This window comes from Parasteatoda tepidariorum, chromosome 2, assembly GCF_982258835.1.
Source record: "Parasteatoda tepidariorum strain Cologne lab strain chromosome 2, Ptep-v5.0, whole genome shotgun sequence".
Taxonomy (NCBI): Eukaryota; Metazoa; Arthropoda; class Arachnida; order Araneae; family Theridiidae; genus Parasteatoda; species Parasteatoda tepidariorum.
Genome location: NC_141756.1, coordinates 79,432,937 through 79,456,549, shown reverse-complemented (window position 1 = coordinate 79,456,549; position 23,613 = coordinate 79,432,937). Strand labels below are relative to the sequence as shown.

Here is a 23,613-nt window from a genome sequence, read left to right as displayed (position 1 = left end):
ACAAAAGTCGCTCATTATAAGCTTCATCTAAACCATTCAGTTTATTTGAATATTAATAAGTTATTATTTTTTTATTATTGATTTGCTATTTTAATACTATTTATCCTTTTTACAAATATTACGATATTGGAATGAAAAATAGCATAATTTTCAATAAAAAAAATGCAATCAAATTGAAATTGTGCAAGTGATGAAAATCTTTCACATGATGAAAGTATTTTATGAAATTATTTCAAAAGTCAAGAAAAGATAACAAGAATTTTTCAAAACTGAAGACATATTTGGCATGCTATTGGCCAAAGGATATTTTAAAGTTTAGTTAGTTAACTTTCAAATGACTGAATGCGATCACTATAACTCTGAAACTATTTATCGAAATAGTAATTAAATTTTTCTGTATGATGGTGATGGTGCTTTAAATAAATTTATTGTTTCTCTTACATCTTCTTGGCTATAGGTTTAAAAAATCAAAATTTCAATACTTAAGTATTTAATTGCTAAACACACCCAACTTATTGTATAATGCTATTTCTCTTTTTTTCTAAATTATCAGTTATGGTGGTTAATATTGTTTTGTTATTTCTAATTTATAGGCATATTGTGTGCATCATAATTTAAATATATTCTATGAATAACATTAATGTATATTTTTAGGGTTTTTGCTTACTCTCTGCTATGCTTAAAATAACAGAATGGTGAAAGAAAACTGTAAACTAGTTAGTGGTAATAAATATCACAAACTTTGTAAACCTAGTTTAAAGTGTAACTGACAAAATGAACAGTCTTCAGTCACAAAGTAAGTTAATAATATTTGAATAAATTATGTTGTTGAATTTCATTTAATACTCTCTTGAATTGGATTTTATTGTGGTACCAATTGTTTTGTATTGCTTTTGTTTGTAAGATGAAGTTGAATGATTATTTCTTTAATTAGATTTGCCCTAATAATTTGTTAACGATAAAAAAATCATTTTGAATTGATTCAAGATAGATGTTTATTCATTGAAAATGAAGAAAGATTTCCTAGCTTTTTCAGTGTGATAAGAAACAAAAAATTCTGTCAAAAATAAATCTGGTCTAATCTTTAAATATTATGTTTTTAAGTGCAATATAAACAAATTTCACAACTTCAAATGCTGAATTTTAAAGTAGTAAAAAGGTCTGGATGTTTTTAAAATAAAATAAGAATATTTATACTTCGTACAATTATTATAAAACTTTTCTAACCCACAAGTCTATAGCTTGATCTTGTGATAAATCAAGTGTTTATTAAAATCCCTGCTGAATACATATCTAACAATGTAACATTGGTAACAATGAATAAAGTTGGCAACTTCAGGGACCAAAAAAATTATATGTTAAGGCAGGGTTGAGTGTAAGACGGAAAAGAAAACTATTTAATTTTATTATTTCAAGGTTTGTATGCATCAGTAATATCAGAAAAATTGGGAATTGTCAGGGAATTATCAGAACAAAACATAATTTTACCTCAAAATTGGTTATTTTTAGGGGATATGACACCCTATCAAATTACGGGATTTCACTCGATTATTTTCAATACCATAATTTGCGCTTGCAGGTTACGGTATATATACATACAAAGCTAAAAATAATGAGATTTTTTCCCCAGACTGATCGTGATTAATTGCATACACTAGATTCTCCTATTATTATTCCTAGTGTGTCTGTAATGTTGTCAATTGAATGTCCGAGTTGAACTTGAAACTTCTGCTTTGAGAGTATCGACATGTTAGCTTTTTTTAAATATTTTTTTAGTCCACTTCTGCTCCTTAATTTGTGGTTATGCTATTATAAAAAATTATTGTTTTATTTAATTAATTATATAAAATTTTTATTACAAAAAATTATTGCTTTATATTTTCAGATTATATATTAATTATTACAAAGAGAAAATTTTTTTTATCTTCTGCTGTGTATATTTATTTGATACCTATTAAGGAAACAATATTTTTTTAATTGAATAAATTCTGTTTCCTGCAAATTTTGCTTGTTGTGAGATCACATTTTTTTAAAATTAAAAATCATCTGCTTTTATTAAAAAATAAAAGCAGAAGATTTTTTATTAATATAAGAGTATATAATTATTTATTACTATAAGCAGAAAATTGTTTTATGAAGCAAAGTAGACTGCAGTTATCTCTTTTTACAAGTGATATATTTCTGATTCCGCAATTTTTATTATTTTTTATACATGTTCACAATAATTTCTGTGTTCCAAAATTTAGTTCCTTTCTTTATTTATGAATTTTAGGGTAAAGTTTTTTATTTTTTTTTATTTTATAAAGTTGATCTCATATCCATCATTGTCCTAAATTTTAATAATTTCCTTAGACCTTTTAACTATCTTTTTGTGTTTTTCGTTTAGTAATTTTTAAGTGTTTTTATTTTATTCGATTGTGTTTTATCATTTTCTTTTTTTCTTTATAATTAAGTATGAAATTAATTGCTTTTTTTAATCATTAATTTTGTTTTATATTAGTTAATTTGGGGATTTAAATAAATCTCTCTTTTATATATTTTTTTTTTTAGTTTTTAAATAGGTTTTATTTATTTTATTATAATTTGGCTTAACTTAAATATTTGCTAGTTTCTTTTTGTCTTGATTTGGTATTTATCATTAAAATAAGTTTTTTTAGTAATATTCTTGAAATAATTTCACAGTTTTGCAGTCTTAATGTATATTTGTCTATCTATTTAAATGTCTAATTTTTGATTAATTTTTTTAAAAAATCTTTTATTTTAGAAATCTTAACATATAGCATTTTTTGAGTTTTCTCTTCTTTTCATGAAAATTTTTGTCAGTTGATTAAATATGATTTAATATACACAGATTATTTGTATAATATTTTTATTGATTTACTTTTTTATTCTGTTTTTTATGATGATTTAGTTGTAGAAACGTTCTTTTATTTTATCAATAAATTTTTCATTCATTTTTTCGCATTCTTATTACAGCTTTGTTTCATATTTTAAAATAATTAATTTATTTTTTAACTAAGAATTAAAAATATTATGATATAATAAAATTAAAATTAAAATAAATAATAAAATTTAAATTGATATTTGGTGTTAAAAATATTTTTTCTCTTCATTATATTCTTTTTAATTTAGTATTGCTTAATTAAGTTTTAAAAATCTTATTGTTATTTATCTTTCTCATTATTAAATTTTTTAAATCAATGCTAATATATTAGGTTTTAATTGTTAATTGAGTTTTTGTTTTAAAAATTTTCTTATGTTGAATAAATACGATTTAACTTATATTATACACCGATTATTTATATGTTTTTTATTATTTTTTTTCTTCTTTGTACTTATAAATTTCATCTACAAGAATTTCTTCTGCTAGAATACTAAATTTCTTTATTTATTTTTATTATTTATTGTTCAATATTCCTTAGTAAATTCCCCTAGTCTTATTATTTTTTTTTTGTGACTTTCTGACAATTTATCATTTCCAATCGGATTTGACATAATTTAAAGCACCTGATTTCATTTAAATAAAAATAGTTTATAAATGCATTCTTAGCAATAGTTTATAAATGCATTCTGATTTTTTTTATAATTCTAATTTACATTTTTGTTAATTATAAATTTTGTTTAATTTTTTCTTGAAATCCTGGAATTTTACCTGAATTTATTTACCTGGAACACCTGCAGAAGTTAGGGAAAAAACTTCTTATTTTTGAGTAGGAACCCTATTATTTGTCTTCAACGTTATTTTGACTCTTGTGATAAAAAAGATGATATAATAATTATAAAAAACATGAATATTTCTATTTTCTATTAGTTTCATTTTTGTGAACTTAATCATTTGTATTTTTGAATTTTCAATTCTGCTTCAAGTTATCAATGTTTCATTGTAACTTAAAAATAGAACTATTGTTATGTTAATTTTCATTTGTATTACACATGTTGATTTCATATTTATAATTTTATGTGTTTAGTATTTCTTTATTCCAGATTCTAAAAGATTTTATTTTGTACCTGACTTTTCCTTGATTTTCTTTTTAATATTCTTGATTTTTGGCACAATGTTCTTTGATTAAAGAAAGAAAAGTTTTGTAATTGTACTTATATAATATTTATGAATTTTCATTTATGACTATGATAGATTCTAATTAAACAAAATTTTTTATATAGTTCATGATTTCATTGAGGAAGTGGAAAAAATTACCCATTTCTACAGGCAAAATTTAAAAGAAGAGAAAAGAAATATTGAAAACACTTCTAAAAGGGTTTCAGAGTTGGTTAACTCTATTAGCTTAAAGGTATAGCATAATATTTGATAATTTAATTTCAATATTCATGTTTAAATATAATATATTTTATTTTATATTGAATTTATTTGCATTGAATTTGTTTTGTATTGTATCTATTCTTTTTGCATTCTACAAACTTCTTATCTGTAATAAGTATATGTTACCAGACTTGAGAGAAATTTATGAAACAGTTTTTAAATTTTTTCATCACACTACACTTGCTGATCTAAAGAAACTGCTCCCTTCCAAAAATAAAAAAAAAGTAAAGTAAACTCAACCTACTATGTATTATCTCTATAATTCACATGGTTTTTTTAAAATGATATCTTTCTCATTTTGTGAAATTTATGTAAAGGATGCATAAATTTCCTTCTCTACTTTGGAAACTATAAATTTAAGTCTTGCCGATGAGCAGACCTAGTGCATTCTCCAGAGGTGGTATTCACTCTTTCAGGACCACCACAATGGGTGAGATACCGTTGGTCATGTTAATTTGGACGTCTAGTTTCTGGCACACTAGATGGCAGCACCAAGACTCTATTTGGATGCTAAAGTGCACTAGGAATTTAATTTCCTTTAAATGTTGCATGAATAAAAAGTTTTTAGTCTAAAAATAACCTTTTTCTCATAAAAAAGGTTATTCAATGTTTTCATTATTTTTTTTTAAACAATTTTTCTTTTCATGCATTAATTATGCTTGTAATGAATTAAGTTAGAATATTATGTTATTGTAGTTTTTAGAAAATAAGCTCAGTTTTCATTTTATGACTATAAATTTTTTTTCTTCCCAAAGTAAATCACTTATGCCTCATTATATGGAATGCTTCACAATAGCTTCAATTAACCTTCTATTTTAATCTATAATTGTATTAAATATTGATTTATAATTGCTTTGTCTAATGATAAACAAATCTATTTTACTGAATTGTCTGCTAAAAAGCAATGTTCTATTAATTTAATAATCAGAGATAGTAAATAATTATTAAATATTTTTCTACAGTAATTTTAGTGTCAATGAGTTACATAATTATGGGCTGATCTTTTCGATCAACATTAGTTCCAGAAATATAGTAAATAATGGAAGCGATGGAAGACATTGAAGAGATCAAACTTTTGATTGCATTTTTGACTAAACTTTTGGGACTATATTTTCAGAATATTTTAGTTACCCCCTTCTGTGTTTTAAAGTCCATGAATCCAAATATGTGGTTAAAATGAATGATTTTTTAAGAAATTACATTTTTGTGTCTGGTTTTTCAATTAATTTTTTTGTTTGAACAAATAAATAAGCTTATCTTTTTGTCTATTAAAATTATTGTAATTAATTGAAAAACGAGGCCCTTAAACCATAAATATGGCATCCTAGTACAGGATTCCCACGGTCCTTGAGAGTCCTTGAAAGTCCTTGAAATTTTTTTTGCTAAATTTAGGTCCTTGAAAGTGCTTGAAAAACGTCTTAGGTCCTTGAAAAACTTGATAGGTCCTTGAATTTGTCCAATACTGCCGGCGGCCCTTTATATAAAACACCCGCGGATCTTTCTCGTTCTTTCTGTTTTGTTCCCGAGCTCTCTCACATGGTTTTTAACGCCACCATTTCTAACCAGGCCTAGCGTCTTGGTGTCTGCCAAGCGCGCGGAGCACAGCAGACAATCAATGCGTTCGGGGCAAGACTCCACTTTATCATCTTTCTTAGATCTTCTTTTTTCTTATTGAAACTGGAATACTCTCGAATTTCGTAACAATATGTACCTTGTAGTTTTCAATAAATTTGCCGTTTTACCATCCGCACTTGTCCTTACGTTTGCGTCATTTCAAAACTTTATTGTAAAGCGTATTTGCAAAGGCACGGCTTCGTATTTGTGTTATGTAGTTTAGGCTACTTATGCCTGGGAAGTGCTGTTTTAATCCCCAATGGATGGATAATCAAGCTTATAAAGAATGGATTTTATCGATGCCCGAAAAGAAGTTCAGAGCCGAGTGCCGATTATGCATGAAGGAGATCGATATCGCAAAAATGGAAGAATCTGCTCTGAAATCACACATGAAAGAAAGGTAAAACAAAAAAGCAGTCTCATGCCCTGAGTTCTCTTTTTCCAAAGACATCAACATCTAATTCATCTGGTGTAAATACTCCTTCAACATCGTGTGCACTATGTGAAACAGAAACTTTAATGGCCGAGGTAACATTGTCTTCTTATCTGATCAAAAGGAATGTGCTTGATGCTGAAATTCTCTGGAGTCTGAAGTGCATCACTAGTAATTATTCATGTAACTCCTGTGAAGGGATTAGTAAATTGTTCTCCAAAATGTTTGCTGATAGCTGTATAGCTAGACAATTTTTTTGTAGTGCCACAAAGTGAGCCTATTTGGGCTCCTTTGGATTGGCACTATACTTCAAAGGGATTCTTATAAATGAGCTGAAGAATGTTGATTGTTACACTGTACTTTTTGATGAGATGTTAAATCAGTCTCTACAATCTAAGCAGATGGACATTATGATAAGGAATTGCTAATAAAGTTTGCACTAAGTATCTTACCTCCCAATTTATGGGTCATGGAACTGCAGAAAATATTTTGTCCTCTTTTTACAAATGCATGGATGATGGTTAAAAGCTCTCTAAAATACTTCAATTATCCATGAATGGACCCTATGTCAATTGGAAATTCTATTAGAAGCTTCAGTGTGAATTAAAAGAGAAATATTCCCACCAGGTCATATTCATTGGCAGTTGTGGATTACACATAACGAATAATGCTTTTAAACATGGTGAAAATGGGATATGTTCCATCTAATTTTTATTTTCAGAAAGAATTGTTGTTGCATAACATTTAGAGAAGGTTGCGTAAATTATAGATGAATAATTTCAGAAACGATGTTTAATAGAGGAGAGGAGGGGGTTATGGAATAGTCATGGAATATGGAATACCTAAGATATAGCTCTGTCTTTCATGCAGCCTTCACATGGAAATACACAGGATTAAGGGATTTCACCTTTAACACCTCATTACCATTAGTTATAGATTGTGCTGAAAATGATTTTGTGAATTAATATGTAAAACCAGTAGGGTTGTTTTTAAAAAAATATAAATTTTAGTCCATAATACATATACTCTCTTCTCTCTATATAGGCAAAGCATTTAGGTATTATATTTGAAATTAATTATTGCCACAACAAGCATTGTTGCTTTTAGTAAAATAGAAGAGAATAATTTTTAAAATTGGGTCTTAGATTAAGGTCCTTGAAAATTTTGTTGAGGTCCTTGAAAAGTCCTGGAAAGTCCTTGAATTTCAATCTCATCATAGAGTGGGAACCCTGTAGTATGTGAAAATCCAATCATCAAGTCAAAAGAAATGAGATGTAATTTTTAAAAAAAAGTTTTTAATATTGCAACTAATGTTATAATGTGATTGTTCAAGATTTGCTATTAAGTTCTTTAAATTGCATTTTTAATTTGATCTTAAAGTGAAACTGAAAAAGATTTGAGTCATTCAAGAGAGGGAAATCAGTTTTTTCGCTAGATTTTTTTGTTTTCAAGTTGCATGTTTGGCTGCAATAATTAACATATCCTCATTGGCTAGGTAGGACCTATTTTATTTTTCTTATGTTGAAAATACTAACTTATTTTAAGTTTTAGATCTTTTTTGTTTTAACAATATTCTGTTAAGGCTTAAAACTTTTTTATGCCTGTAAATTTATAACTATTCACAATGTAAAAATAGAGCTTTACTGGCTGTCGACGCTCAGGTAAATATGAACTCGCTCAATAAACAGAAAATAAGCGGACTGTAAATTCACAATATTTATTTATTATTATTTGGAAGAGAGCTTTTTTGTAGCTCGTTACAGCTCTCCTTCCACACACACTCTCTCTCTCTCAGTGTTACAAGTTATACTAGGTGGCGCTACAAATCCGTGCGGATACATACCGCCGGGCGTTGCATTGTTTTAACAATCAACAATATTACTACTATTACACAAATATTACTATACTAAACAATTGCTATTACACGATAAATTTCACATTTTACATGATTATGAAAAGTAAAGTTTTTAAAAAAAATATTCATTCAATTGGCAATAAACAAATCTTGGAAATGGGCCTTTTAAAGATCCCTTTGTTTGTTTTAATACTACAAACACGAACTCTGCCATCCTTTCCCGGAAAGACCTCCACAATTCTACCAATTGGAAAATTACATATAGCCAAATTATCTTCCTTTATCAAGGTACCATTTCGACCTTTGTTGCAAAGTTGACAAATAATCTTTGTGCCACTTTTTCCATATTAATTGCACGAATTTAGTGGTTTTGTGCCATAAACTCAACCTATTATCAGATACATTGGTTACATCTGGTTCAACAATTGATGTGAACGGTCTTCCGATCAGGAAATGGCCTGGAGTGAGAACGCTCAAATCATTGGCATCTGAAGATAACGGGGTAAGCGGTCTTGAATTTAAAACTGACTCAATTTGAGTAGTTACAGTCAAAAAATCTTCATAAGTTAATTTCTTATCACCCACTACTCTTTTCAGATGATATTTGAAGGATCTCACTCCAGCTTCCCAGAGCCCTCCAAAATTCGGACTCCTAGGTGGCAAAAATTTCCATTTGATATTTTCATGACTCATATAATTACATAAACTCTTATCAGGATTTTTAACTAAGCTAAATAATCGCTGTAACTCATTATTACTCCCAACGAAATTAGTCGCATTATCTGAGTACAGAATACTGCTTTTTCCTCTACGCGAAAAAAATCTCTTTAACGTAGCTATAAATGCTTGAGAGCTCAACTCTGTCACAAGCTCCAAATGAATCGCTTTTGTGACGAAACATACAAAAATCGCGACATAAATTTTTTGAAAAGTACCTTTCCGTTGGTTCTTGTATTTAATTGTAAATGGACCGCAAAAGTCCACACCTGAAATGGCAAATGGAAAGTTTTGACTCACACGACTTTTGGGTAGATCACCCATAAGTTGATCACAAGTTATTGGTTTAGCTTTAAAGCACGACAAACACTCACGAACTACTTTTCTACAAATAGATCTGCCATTGATTGGCCAAAATCTTTGCCTTATAATAAACAATAATGTTTGAGGTCCAACATGTAAATTCTTAATATGATTACTAATAATTATCAATTGTGTTAATTTATGTTTTTCTGGTAACAATAATGGGAATTTTTTATCAAAGCACAATTCACTATTGGACAAACGTCCACCTACTCTTAAGAGACCTTCTTCATCAATGAAAGGACATAAATTTCTTACCTTACTCTGCTTTGAAACTTCACCTGTAATTTCTAAATCTCTGATTTCTTTGCTGAACTCCCGTTTCTGCACTAAACTTACCAATTTCAGTTCAGCTCTTTTAAGTTCATCTGGAGACAAAGACCCAGTTGATGTGTCATAAGTGCTCCGACAATTATCGATGAACCTATATACAAAACTTAATACACGAATGAGTTTACTATAATTATTACTAACTTCCAGAAAATTATCAAGAAAATTACCATTATCACTAATAAAACAATTAAAGTCACTAGATAGTTTAAATTCATTAGAAAATTCATCTTCAATAACTCTGGATGGAATGTCTCTATTTGGATATTCACTGTTACACAAGAAATTTGGTCCTTCAAACCACAATCTACATTGTGAAAGTTTATCAGGATCGAGACCTCTGGAGATAATGTCTGCGGGGTTCTCAGTTGATGGTACATATCTCCAACTGTCAATGTTAGTTAAGTCTTGAATCTGGGATACACGATTGGCAACGAAAGTTTTAAGTAGAAATGACTCCTTACGTATCCAAGAAAGCACAATCATGCTATCACTCCATAAGTATATGTTGGATATAGGCAAATCAAGAGCTTTTATCACTTTTTTCACTAATTTGGCTAGAAGCAGTGAGGCACAAAGTTCTAGTCTTGGGATGGTTACTCTTTTCAAAGGTGATACACGACTTTTGCTAGCAATCAATTTGATAGTCGCTGCTTGACCATTTTTAACACACTTACAGTAAACAACAGCACCGTAAGCAACCTCTGACGCGTCGGCGAATCCATGAATTTCAATCATGTCAGCTCCCTCTGTAAGTATACATCTATCAAATTCCATGTTGTTAACACTCTTTAAAGCTTCGACAAACTTCTTCCACTCTTGGATTTGTTTCTCAGGTAGTTCTTCATGCCAGTCCAGTTTTAAAGACCATAGCTGTTGCAAAAATATCTTTGCTTTTGACACTACTGGTCCAAGCAATCCAAGGGGGTCGAAAAGGCGTGCAATTGTGGATAAGACACAGCGCTTCGTGACTTTCGAGTCTTTTCTTTGTGATGCACTACAGGTAACTTTAAAATAAAGACTATCTTTCTTCGGACTCCAGGAAACTCCTAGCACTTGAGTTCCATCACAGTTAGTAAAATTATATATTTCTTCACCATCAGAAACTAACGCTGCGCAGTTGCTATGCCATTTGTGGAGTTGCATGCCAGCATTTCCTAAAATACCAATTAACTGATTTTTAAGTTCCTTTGCAGTTGCTAAATTATCAGAGCCGGTCAACACATCATCTATATAGAAATCATTTTCAATGACTGGAGCAGCAAGAGGATACTTTTCTCCGTCATCAATAGCTATTTGCTTTAATGTACGAGTTGCTAGAAATGGTGCACACACCGTACCGTAAGTGACGGTATTCAACTCGTAGGTTTTGACAGGTCCTTTCTCTTTTTCTTTCCAAAGAATACGCTGCAATTTTCTTTGGCTTTGGTCAATTAAGATCATTCGGTACATTTTCTGTATGTCTGCTGTGAAGGCATAGACATATTTACGGAACCTTGTCATGATGGAAAATAAATCACTCTGAACTATGCCTCCATTTAATTGCAAAGAATTTAAGGAATTACCAGCTGAGGTAGGATAACTCGCATTAAAAACAACTCTTAGGACAGTTGATTGCTTATCAGGGCGGTAAACTCCTAAATGGGGAATGTAGTAAGTGGCTTCTTCCTCCTCATCATCCGAAATTTCTGACATGTGTCCCATCTCTAAATATTCACGAAGGAAATCTTTATATAAAGATAAATAATTTGGCTCCTTAATTAAACGTTTCCACATCAGATTTAATTTCTTCAACGCAAACTCTTTAGATTTTCCCAAATGCTTAGGATCCTCTTTTAAAGGCATTTTTACTATGTACCGTCCCTCAGAATTTCTAGCACAGTTGTTTTTAAAATGTTCTTCACAAATAATTTTTTCTTTACTCTCAATTATTTCAGTTTCAATATTTTCTATCTCCCAAAAACTTCTAACAGTTTGTTCTAAATCAAGAGTTTCTTTAACTAACCCACAATGGATTTTATTATCCTCCATATTTGATATGCTTCCACTAACTAAATAACCAAACACAGAATTTTGTAAGATTAAATTCGAGTTAGGAGGGTAAATTTGCCCAGGTTTTATTAGCTCAAAAAAGGATTCCGCACCGATTAATAAATCAACTCTCTGCGGAATGTGAAAATACTCATCAGCTAAGTTAATGTTTTCCAACCCTTCCATACACTTGTTTACTTTCTTTGAGGGTGTGAGATCCGTAATTCTAGGAACAACTAATAAATTCAGATCTGCGTTAAAAGTTCGGGCTTTATTTATTAAAGTAGCACAAACTTGAGACCTAACAGAAATAGCTGAATCATTCAACCCAGACACTACTATGTTTATTTTATTCTTTCTCAATTGTAGGCGATCTGCACATTCTTTACTTATGAAATTAGACATAGATCCCGAATCTAATAAAACACGAACTTCACTCTCATTTCCAAAAGAATCACATAAATAACAAATTGCAGTACTCAAAAGAACTGTTTTGTTTTTATTCCAGACATAACTACTAGTGGCCGAAAAGATATTGGCGCCTGTGTTTTGCCCTTCGCAAGCTGCTGGTGTAAATTCAGAAGCAAGTGGAGAGAGGGGGGGATTTCCTCTATCAATTTGTTTTTTATTCGATTCTGAATTCATAATGTTCTCCTCTCTTATTTTTGATTTCGCTGAATAATTATGTTCTCGATTAAAGTGTAATGAAATATGATGCCTTTTACCACATTTAGCACAAGAATATTTTGATTTGCAAGACATCACTTTATGTTTACCAAGACAATTAAAACAAAATTCATTATCTTTAACAAATTGCATTTTCTCAAACACAGATAATTTCTTATAAGTAGAACACATATAAAGGGGGTGATTTTCATCACATAAAATGCACTTTGAACTCTTAACATCAGACAAAAAGGTTTTAGAAGTATTTCTTTCATTATGACTTTTATTATAAGAGCTCTTAGTTAAAGATTTTCCGCGAGATGTCATAAATAAATGTATTTCCTTTCCTAGTTTAATTGGTTCAAACCAGGTGTCCGATTGTTTTACACTTATATAAGTAGCGGTTTCCCTGTCCAATGTTTGGAAGAGTTTATCAGAAATTATTAGCTGATTTAATGTTTTGAAATCTGTGACATTTCTTAATTTTAAATAGTACTCCCAACTAGTTGTTAAACGTGACGCAAACTGGACGTGCGTTTCGTTTAACTGACGCGTGGTTGTTTTTAAATTGTCCAGACAAGATTGAGCCGTTGGCTGAAATTCTCTAAGTACTATTTCTTTCACTTTTTCATAATTATTAAGATCATCATCACTTATATATGTGATAATATTAGACGATCTTTCTCCAAGCAGATTAAGAAGAATCTCTGATTTATATTTATCTGGCACACACTTAACTATAAATGCTCGTTCTAACGATGTAAAGAAGAATCCCCAATTTTCGGGTTTACTCGGCACTTTAATGGTCAATGTTCTAATGCTCTTAATCAAAGAATCTAGGGAATTATTAGATTCAATTAGCTCTATATTATTCTCTTTTGGCTCAGAACGAATGCGTGCAATTTCTAATTCAGTTTTTGTTCTCTCGAGCTCCTTTGGCTCAGCACGAATACGTGCAATTTCTAGTTCAGTTTTTGCTCTCTCGAGCTTTATATTCTCTAACTTTAATTGTTTTGATTCTTCAGACTTGCGCTCTTCTACTATTAAACTTACTAGATCACTAACAGTTTCAGAGTCAGTTTTATATTTTTCACAACTTTTAATTATATCAATTAAGTTTACCACAGTCATATCATCACTAATCTCTAGATCTAGTTCACTGGCAATAAGCCTTAAATCATCTTTTTTACAATTCTTAAACATTGTAAATTAAAGTATTTTATTAAAAAATCAAAACAATCCTACTTTGAATGGGAAAGCACGAATCCACAGTTTTCTCGTAACACTGTCCACAATGGTTATCTCTTGGAACTCAAAACGAAACTCTTTTCGTTAATTATTTTAATTTTGCTGATTTTTCCTCCTGGTGAGCGGACCACTCATGTCGACGCTCATGTAAATATGAACTCGCTCAATAAACAGAAAATAAGCGGACTGTAAATTCACAATATTTATTTATTATTATTTGGAAGAGAGCTTTTTTGTAGCTCGTTACAGCTCTCCTTCCACACACACTCTCTCTCTCTCAGTGTTACAAGTTATACTAGGTGGCGCTACAAATCCGTGCGGATACACTGGCTTATCAAATAATTTTTGTTGTTGCATTAAACTTTCTTTCTTTAAGGGGTCACAGTACCTTTGCAACAATTTTTTTAAAATAAAGGTATAATCACTCATTTTGAGAATGCTTTACATGCTCATTTAAGTTATAATCAATAATTTATCTTCAAAAAATGATTAAACTGCTTAATTTTTTTTAAATTTTAAAAAAAGTCGAAAAAATTCTAAATTTTTAAATCCCTAAGGCTTTTTTATTTTAACATATTTTCAAAAAAAGTTTTTTTCATAGTGCTTGCAATATTTATCTTAACAATTTTGTGCATTCATTTGTTGATATATCAATTAGAATATTTTGTATAGATTATTTTATAAAAAAGTAGAAAAAAAAGGGTGAAAACTCCTGTTAGGTATATATAACATGCCGTAAAAGTTGTAATACCTCATAAAATGCTTATTCCATGCACAGTCTAAATAAGAGTATTATACTCTAGATAAAAAAGTTTACTTCAAAGCTTTATCTTAAATATAAAAAATTCCTTAGGGATTTAATTAAGATTAAGACACAAAATTATCATCTATGCGAAAAAGCACTTTGAAGTCAGACTGCTGAGCAAGTTTCTGTATTAGAACAATTTAAAATCATTCATAACTTTTATAAAAATGTAGATAGAGAGATGAATTTTTTTCTGTACATTTGAAATAGTTTGAAGTTTTATTATAAGCAATAAAAATTTTTTTGGTATTTTTGTCATTTTTTGGGTACTGTGATCCCTTAAATAATGTCTAAAGTAAGATATTAGTTATCATCTGCATTGAGTTGGAAATAGCAATTTACATAGCAACCAACCTGCTGTGTAGGGGCAAATTTTTAAAATTTCAATATTTTATGTTATATTTTTCTTTTCTTTTAAAAATTACATGTAGGGGTGTTATTTCAACTTTTGTTTCTAACTGCATTTGCATTAAAATTCTCCAAATTGTAACAACTTTAAAGTAAGAGAAACTTAATCTCCTGGAATATTTTTTTTACACCATCTGGGCACTTTTTAAATGGTTCTTTTGAATTAAGGGCATTATTTGAAACAGAAAAAGTTGTTTGAAAATGTGATCCTTGGTAGGTGGTTTTAGTCCTTCATGTCAAAAATATCTGAAGGAGTGCACTAAAGAAATATACTATACCAGGGTGCATAGCATTTTTAAAAAGTGCTTAAAGGTGCTTATTTTTGATTTGTGTTTTTTAAAAGCCCTTAAAGGTGCTCTTTTTATTTGGGGTTCGTAAAAGTGCTTAATTTTCCATCTTTTAAAAAGAGATTTTTTCTTTACCATGTTTACCAACATTTATCAGAAACTGGTTATTTTATCATGATTATGTAAAGTTTTTGAAAATATTTTTGAACTTATTGATTTTATGTTTATAAATTAAGAACTTTAAATGATAGAATTTTTTTTTTTTTGTTACTGCACAGATCCTAATTATAATTTTTTTTTGGAAAGTGATTAAAAATATTTTTGAGTGCTTAAAAAGTACTTAAAAGGTGCTTATTTTTCTTGAAAAATCTGGCTACACACACTGTATACACAGTAGATTTCATTTTTTGACCAACATTAAAAGAATAAAACATTTTTTTTACAGCACATAAAAAAAATTACTGAAATAAATAAATTTTATAATGAAATTCTTTACTGCAATGTGAATAACGTTTTTTGTAAGTGAGTGTTACAGTATCTTAAGTATATTGAAAATTTATACTTTCAAATATTTCCTCCTCCTGCATAAAAACTCCAAATTCATTAAACATAATATTTACTAATTTTCATCAATTTTCAACCAAATTTGATTTCTTTTACCAAGTTCGAAGTTCTTCTAACTTTTTAAATTAAGGTATTTTTCAATTATTTCTTAATTATTTTGAAACAATTAATGTTTGTTTTGAAATACTTTCATATACATTGCTAGCTTTCTATGGCTTGTAACTATTCATGCATAATGCTTTTTCATTTAAATACTATTTTTAGTTCATAATTATTTAAATGTGGTATTTAAAAATCTGTACAATCAAATATATCGGAAGATTATGGTTTTTTAATCATTGCTCCTCTCCTTGTCAACATAAAAAAAACTTGCATTTGTTTTGATAATTAACACTAGATATGGCGGTGGTCTTGTTTACTTTTGAAAACTAAGCAACCTTTCTTTTTCATTTTCCCCCAGCTGTCTCTTTTCTTTTCATTCCCTTTAAGGAGGAATCACTGTCCTGAAGTTACTTTGGCCTCCTGGGTACCTTTGGCCATTCTCTAAAAAAGTGTAAGGGGGAAAAAAACCTTTGACCAAAGAGAGCTCTGTAGAAAACCTAGGATGTTGGTTGGAACGTTGGCAAGATTGACTTAGCAGTTTTCCATTTAGTAATACATAGAACCTCGATCCATCTCATTGGACCATTCGTTGCGAACTATTAATATTGAAAAGAACAAATATAGGGCAGCCTAAAATATCAAATAATGACTTGAAAATGTATTAAAGGTAATATAAAAGTAATCAACTTGAAAACTAAAACAGGATATAGGATCCATTTACGAGAACTTTTTATTGAAAATATTACATAATTGCTGAAAATATTTAAAATGCAAAAGAAAGAAATCAAGAGATTTTTGATTTAAAATTTTATTAAATTTCGGTTCAAACACACTCTTTTTCTTCTCGGTGTGCTTAATTAATTTTTTGGCATTTAAAACAAATTGCTGTCCATTTTCTGTAGGTTCGTGTTAATGCGGTAAGTACCTAATTGTTTCAATGCCTTCTCAATTGTTGGCACTGTTTTTTTCCATTTTACCATCGTCATCGCCATCACTTTACCCTCTTTGAACTTTTGCAGCAAGTTATTCAATCAACAACACCACAAATTTCAACGTCTTCAACTAATTTATATGTTATTTGATGCCCTGATTCCGAAAATGAGCTTCATTTTCCACCATCACGTCAGGATTTTTTGTAAAATCGATATCGATGTTTTCACTAAAATTCTATTTAGAAAAGAATTTTCTCAAACAATTGTGCATGTACTATCTGGTAACTGTCGTATTTATTCATTTCAATCTATATGTAAAATTGAATCTTGTGAAGGTAAACTAATTTTTGAGTGAGCGGCTAATTTTTTATAGATTAAAATGAATGAAAAATACTGTTGCCAGATCGCACAAGTTACCTCTGGTCGAGAGAAAAACAAAGTCCATTGTGTTAAAACTTTTTTCATCAGTTTTTAGGAGAATATCACCATCATACCATTTTAATTTACAGGTAACTTACGTAAAATTGACGATTGTCCAAGAATAGCAAATATTGTCTTTGCGTACATGAAAGTTTAAAACAAAAACAAAGGAAAAAAGTTTCTACATAAGTACGTAATCGTTTTCCTTATAAACCTATTTTTGATTATCTTCTTTTATGCTTAATCTCAGACCTATCTCAAGTTATCATCTAACAGTTGTTGGTCGGCATGTTCTTTCTTGTCCCGTCTTCCTTGATATTTACGCTCCATATCTTTGATATCTTGATGGAACATTTCATCTCGTTCTTCGCTGACTGCTCCTACATTTTCGGGGGAAAAGTCCACATGTGAGTGAAGAAAATGCATTTTGACACTCATGGAGCAATCCAAAGTCTTACATTTGTCCAGCATTTCCATTACAATTGCTTTACAGTCAGGATCATTGTAGTTATCCAGAAATTTGATGTCGACATTTTTGAAGGCAACCCAAGATTCCTTTTCCGTTGTTGTCCTGTTAATCTCAAAATCTTTATCCTTGATGAGTTTGTGGATATCTGGACCAACAAAGATGACCTCTTTCAGCTTAGCTTGGGATAAACCTGGAAACTTTTTCCACGTGTATTTGAAACAATCGTCATCTTTTGGAACAGCCTTGACAAACAACTTCATTACACCTAATTTTATATTTAGAGGGGGTAAAAAAAAATTATTTTTTTTTTGGATCAACTAAGCTGTTTCGAATTACATTCTTGGAGCCTGGGTCAAGATTTTGTCTCTTCGGTCATTCTTTTTTGACCCAATGTTAAGTCTTGTCATGGCTGTCCCACTCACAAATGAAACATGAGAACTTTGTAAATCCACCATGTTGAACAAGAAGCATAGAGATAACTTTCATATCATTGCAAATGGTCCAACTGTGGTCGATATATTTTATTTTGTCCAGGACGAGAGCCAGGTTTTTATAGCATTCTTTTATACATACCGAGTGTCTAACTGGTACAGATGCATACTGGCTCCCATGAAGAAGGACAGCTTTGTGGCTTCTTTTAGATGAATCTATAAACAGCCTCCACTCATCTTTATCGTAGATGACTTTAAATTTTGCTCATCAATCCAGGAGCATCAGAACTATAGACCAAGCTCTCCTTTCATCAAAGTACTTAATAAATTCTTTTTCTTGATTCCTGTACCAATAAAAAGATGTTCCTTTGGCCAATATGTTTTTTTCTTTCAGTCTGGAGACTAACAATTATTCAACTGTCTCTTTCGAAAGGCCCAGATCTCTAGTTAGATCATTTAGTTCATCCTGAGGAAAGGGCTGAGGTGAACCGGTGTCAGATGACTTATATTCGATATCGGAGCCTCGAACTTCTGGATATTCCGCGTCTGAACACTCTGAAGAGAAAACTGGCAATTCAGTTGGAGGAAAAGGCACAGGAGCATCATGTCCTTGAATAGCGGGGCGTATGGTCGATGGAATGTGATCAGGATAACATATTAGCCTTTGATTTTTTCCGGTTATATCCACGAACATATCGGGTACAAAAATAACAATCATCAATGTGGTTTTTAGGCTCCCTCCATGTCATAGGAATTCCAAATTCTTTCCTCGGAGCCATAAGCGTAGATCATTAAGATACTGCCCGCAAACTTTATGAGGAGCCCACGATTTGTCTTGGTATCCGAGTTTCATGCCAAAATACGCATAATAAATTTGTCTTGCATAGTCTGTAATGAAATTTTCACAACGTCTCGAGCTGGAAGCCATTTTTCACGAAACGCACAGAGAAAAGCATACGTTAAAAATGCTTCCGAAAATATGACTCCCGATTACGCTTGCTAGTGTTCCTGAGAGGTCAGCGAACCAAGATAAGAATTTTCTTGAAGCTATTGGTAGAACGATATTGTGATAGAGAGATGGACGGCGATAGGAAGATGTCATACTTTTGTAGATTTAACCAAAATAGAACGCCGCCAGGCAAGAAATTCAAAAACAAAAATTTTTTTATGGTAAATTTTCATAAAAATTCTGGTAAAATTGAATTTTTCAAGAAAACGTGACGTGATGGAAATTTTTCATTATTTTTTTCCATTTCAGCACCAAAAAATACATGAAGTTCAGCTATCAGTCCCCTTGTATTTTTTTCATAGCAGGCCATTAATATTAATGAATATATTTTAGGAATTGTAATTTCGAGAATAGAAGAATAAAAACGGGGCATTCCCTAGTATGTATTACAAAAGTTCCATTTTTTCAAAATAAATATAGTTATACAATAACAAGTTCAAATATTTGTGCACTATGTTAGAAGAGAAAGTGCAAAGTGAATAAAAATTATTATATAGAAATTATTATACATATATATTATTATATATTCTGAAATGTTATAACATTTCAGAACATGGGTCCCAATACAATTTTAATCCTGATGATATAACGAGCCTTTGTTTTATATAACATTTATAAAATTGTAAATTTCGGAAAAAAATAGACTAAAAATGTCTACAAATATTGTAGCTAGGAGAGATATACCGATTGCAGATTTGAAATTAGCGATACGAAACTATCTGAGATCTGTTAGAAAATCTCGTGCAACAGAAGAGAGAAAAAACTGTTCCCAGTGTAATCATTCGATTTCATAAAATGCATTAATAGCATATATGTGTGTAATTATTGTAGTTTCCATTGAACTTAAGTTTTATTTCATAGTATTTTATTAATTAAATATTAAATCCTGATTTTCCGAACTTTTTTTTTTAATATGTTGCATTTTATTGTGCTTTTAAAAAAAAGAGTACTACTTGCAATATAGTGAAAATATATAATATATTTAAGATCATAATATTGTAAGTATATTAGATTGGTAGGTAATTTTTATTTACGTCGCACTGGAGCTGCAGAATGGGCTATTGGCGACGGTCTGGGAAACATTCCTGAGAATGATCTGAAGACATGCTATCGCAATTTTCCTCTGCAGAGAGGATGGCTCCCCTGCTTTAGTAGCCCGACAACCTGCGCGCGAAATCGAGCACTTTACGGTAGAACAGTTTAACGAGGACCGATACCACGCACCCTCGGTCCCTACGCAGGCTGATCAAAGTGGTCACCCATCCATTTACTGACCTTAGCCAGTGATGCTTGACTTCGGTGTTCTACCGGGAACCGTGTCTTTACGATCAGTCCACTGCGGGACTTCTAAGTTAGCAAACTATATGGAACTAAAAACTACATTGAATATAGTTCTAAAAGAAAACCTGGTGGAAATTTTAAAAAGTATTTTCGACAAGTCAATACGAAAGATAGTAAATGTGAAAAAACTGAAAGGGTGATCATAATAGCCCTGATTAACTCTGGTTTTTTAAATTAGTGCCCAATCGCGGGTTTGTTTTTATCGACTAAATTTGTTAACTACTGTCGGACTTCTATTTAACGAACTTTCATTTTGCGAATTTCTCTATTTAACGATTTTTTTTCGAGGAACCAAGAACATTTTGGAAATTTCTTCGTGAAATAACTTCCAAATAGCGAAGTAAATGTTGTATTAAATTAACTTTTCTTTGAGATCCACTTTCCCTATTTCCTAAAACATTTCAAACTTGTTAACGCATTTTATGGATAAATGATCTTGAATTGAATTTCGCATCCACTTTTATAGAAAGCAGTAAAATCCCTTTCCCTTTTTGTTTGCATTTCATACAGGCCAAAAATCAATTTACGAAAATGCATAACAATTAACGAGAAAGCGTAACAGAAATTCTTTCTTTCTTAGAAATTCTTTTAGTCAACGCGGAGAATGATATTCTTTTAGAAGAACTTAAAAAAATGTGGATACTGCTAAGAGAGAACCACGAAATTAACGATGATGAACTGATTAATGATTCTCTTTTTATTGATTCTGTAGCTGCAACCACAGAAACATTAAATGAATCGGATATTTTGGACAGTGTGAAAAATAAAAACAATACAGCAATAAATTGTGAGGAAGAAATCACTAATCCTTCATATGATAAGATCATTTGAAACTATTCGATAGTAGTCGATAATAATGTACAAGATAAAGGTGTATCAATTGCTAGTTTAGTTATGTCTAATGTTTTTTGAATTTAAAACCTGTTTTGTGTTTAAGTATTTCAAATGGAGATTTTCAATTTAACGAATTTTTCATATAACGAGCTTTTTATCGGGATTTAACTACTTTGTTTAATAGAGATCCGAATGTATTTTAAATGTTGTCTAAGCTATGTAAATTAATTAGAAATTAAAAATTTTGGAGTATTTTAACTAAAAGTTACTAGTTTTTATTTTTTTTCTTAAATTATATGTTATAACACTATGAGAGACAAAAAATTGAGGTGGTTAAAGTAGTTACTTCTTTCTAAAAAATAACTTCTTAAAATTTGCAAAAAAAGAAGAAAAATTTTTTTCCCTGGGAATTATTTTTTATAAATTTTTTTGAAAAATTATATAAATATTTTTAGCATTTTAATAGTTTAATTATTTGGGGCTGACTTCTTCTTTCTAATGACACAAAATTTAAGAAAATAAAAAGTACAGAAATTTCTAACATCTACAGGCACCATCTATAGTTAAGCCATTTCTCTTAAACTGAGTCAAATTTTAATGAACTACATTTTTTTTTGTTAACCTTTAGGGTAACAGAACGCTGAAATTTCAAAATTCAATAGCCTCGAAACTAAATCGAACTTTCGAGAAATGTCAAAAGATTTTGTTAATTTTATTTGTGAAAAAGTATTTTACAGTATATTTAAGTATATTTAAAATTTTATAGTATATTTAAAAGTACTCCGAATATTTTTTCCTTTACATCGAAAAATACACAATACCATCAATATAAATTTTTTTATTACCTGTCAACTTAGTCGGAATTTTAAAAAAAAGAAGAAGAAAAATTATCGTAAAATATTTTATGATGTAACTTTGTAACAGTAGTTCCCTCCCCCCTTAAAAAAATACATAACGAAGTTTTTATTTTTAAGAAATCTGTAGTGTAGGAAAGATGTCTTATATAAAAAAGATTGAAAAATTTTTTTGAAATCGTATGATAACTTCCGGTCACGTCTCGCACTCAAAATTTATTAAAACTAAAAAAAAAAAAAAAAAAATTGGTACATTTTTCTTAAATTTTTCTTATGCCACTTAAAATTGTACAACCAATGTGCTGTTTCCATATGTTTATTTCGTGGTTTAAAAATAAAGATATAAGTTATGTTATCATTATTATTTCGTTCATTGTGTTTTAAAAACGCGAATTATCCCGATTTTCTTTAAGCTTCTTAAAATTTATTGTTGTGGCTACCAAGCTGCCATGTTATAAATCAAAAAATATAATTGATTCATTTAAGTAGATGCGACGTGACTAGCTTCTTACAGTACAGCAAGCAGTTGCGGTGGCACCGTAAATATGTTTACGTTCAAAAACTAATTCAAAATTTAAGCAAAATGAGACACATTACACATTTTCTAACTTCGACGTAAAATAATTCAAAACTTAACTTTTATAGCATTTTGGTATCCAATTGTTCTTCAAGCATTTCTCTAGATATTTGAAAAATTTCATGATTATTTATCTAATAGTTTTTTAGTTATGGCAGGAAAAAGCACGCTCAGAAAAAAAAAATCCTGAAACATCGGAGACGGCATTAAAAACTGTTTGTTTTATTTACTTATTAAATTTTTTTTTTTCAATATAGAGAGAAAAATGTCGGCCCATTGAAGCAGTGGTCTTAGAGAAAATGTTCGTTTTCTGTTGATAATTGCATTTTTGTGAAAAACCCACCTCAAGGAACTTGTAGTTAACAAAATTAACGAATAGCGCTAAGAGTTTTGGAAAAATCTTAAAAATATTTTTAATGCAGCTAGAATAAAAATGAAAATTGCTTCGAATTTTATGACGAATTAGAATTCGAACATTATATTTAGAAATATTATAAAATATGAAATTAATTATGACCTAAAAAGAGATATTTCTTGACCGGAAAACGTGCTGTGAATTGCTTAGAAAATGTCTGTTCAAAACAGTCAAACTTCGAAGGGAAAAAACTACTAAAAACAAGAAGAAGAAAAAAATTGATTCTCAATCAGTACGTTACTTTTTTTCGTACCCATTTTTATTGTTTTTATTTATTTACTTGGTAATTTTGTCTTATGCTTAGACAACACTGGGGTTGTTTCCTTGGTTACATCATTGATCAAATTTTTCTGTTTGTATTTTTGAAGTTACAGTGATTCAGTATGTACTATGAAGTGGATGCTTAATTATGCAGATAATGTCTATTGTCTACTTAAAATGAAATAAATATTTTTTTATAGGAGGAGTATGAAGCTGTCAAGTCTATCGAACCAATGAGAGTATCAGTAAGACTTTGTTTTATTTCTTTATTTTTTTTTTCCTTTTAAAGTCCTGATTTTATGAAATTTTAATTCTATTTTTTTAGA

General features: G+C 29.9%; 1 protein-coding gene across 3 annotated transcripts in view; it reads left to right on the top strand.

Moving 5' to 3' along the window:
- The window catches only part of LOC107454467 (uncharacterized), a 48,997-nt gene that overhangs the window by 1,176 nt on the left and 24,208 nt on the right, over positions 1 to 23,613 (top strand). For 2 of the 3 annotated variants that reach the window (XM_043041965.3, XM_043041970.3), the window contains exons 2-4: positions 655 to 796; positions 4,165 to 4,292; positions 23,488 to 23,532. In XM_043041965.3, coding sequence (XP_042897899.2) covers positions 775 to 796; positions 4,165 to 4,292; positions 23,488 to 23,532 — 195 coding nt within the window. In that variant the 5' untranslated portion in view covers positions 655 to 774. Of the gene's footprint in view, positions 1 to 654; positions 797 to 4,164; positions 4,293 to 17,185; positions 17,286 to 23,487; positions 23,533 to 23,613 lie in introns of all 3 variants that reach the window. The other variant, XM_071177724.2, reaches the window with a different exon arrangement.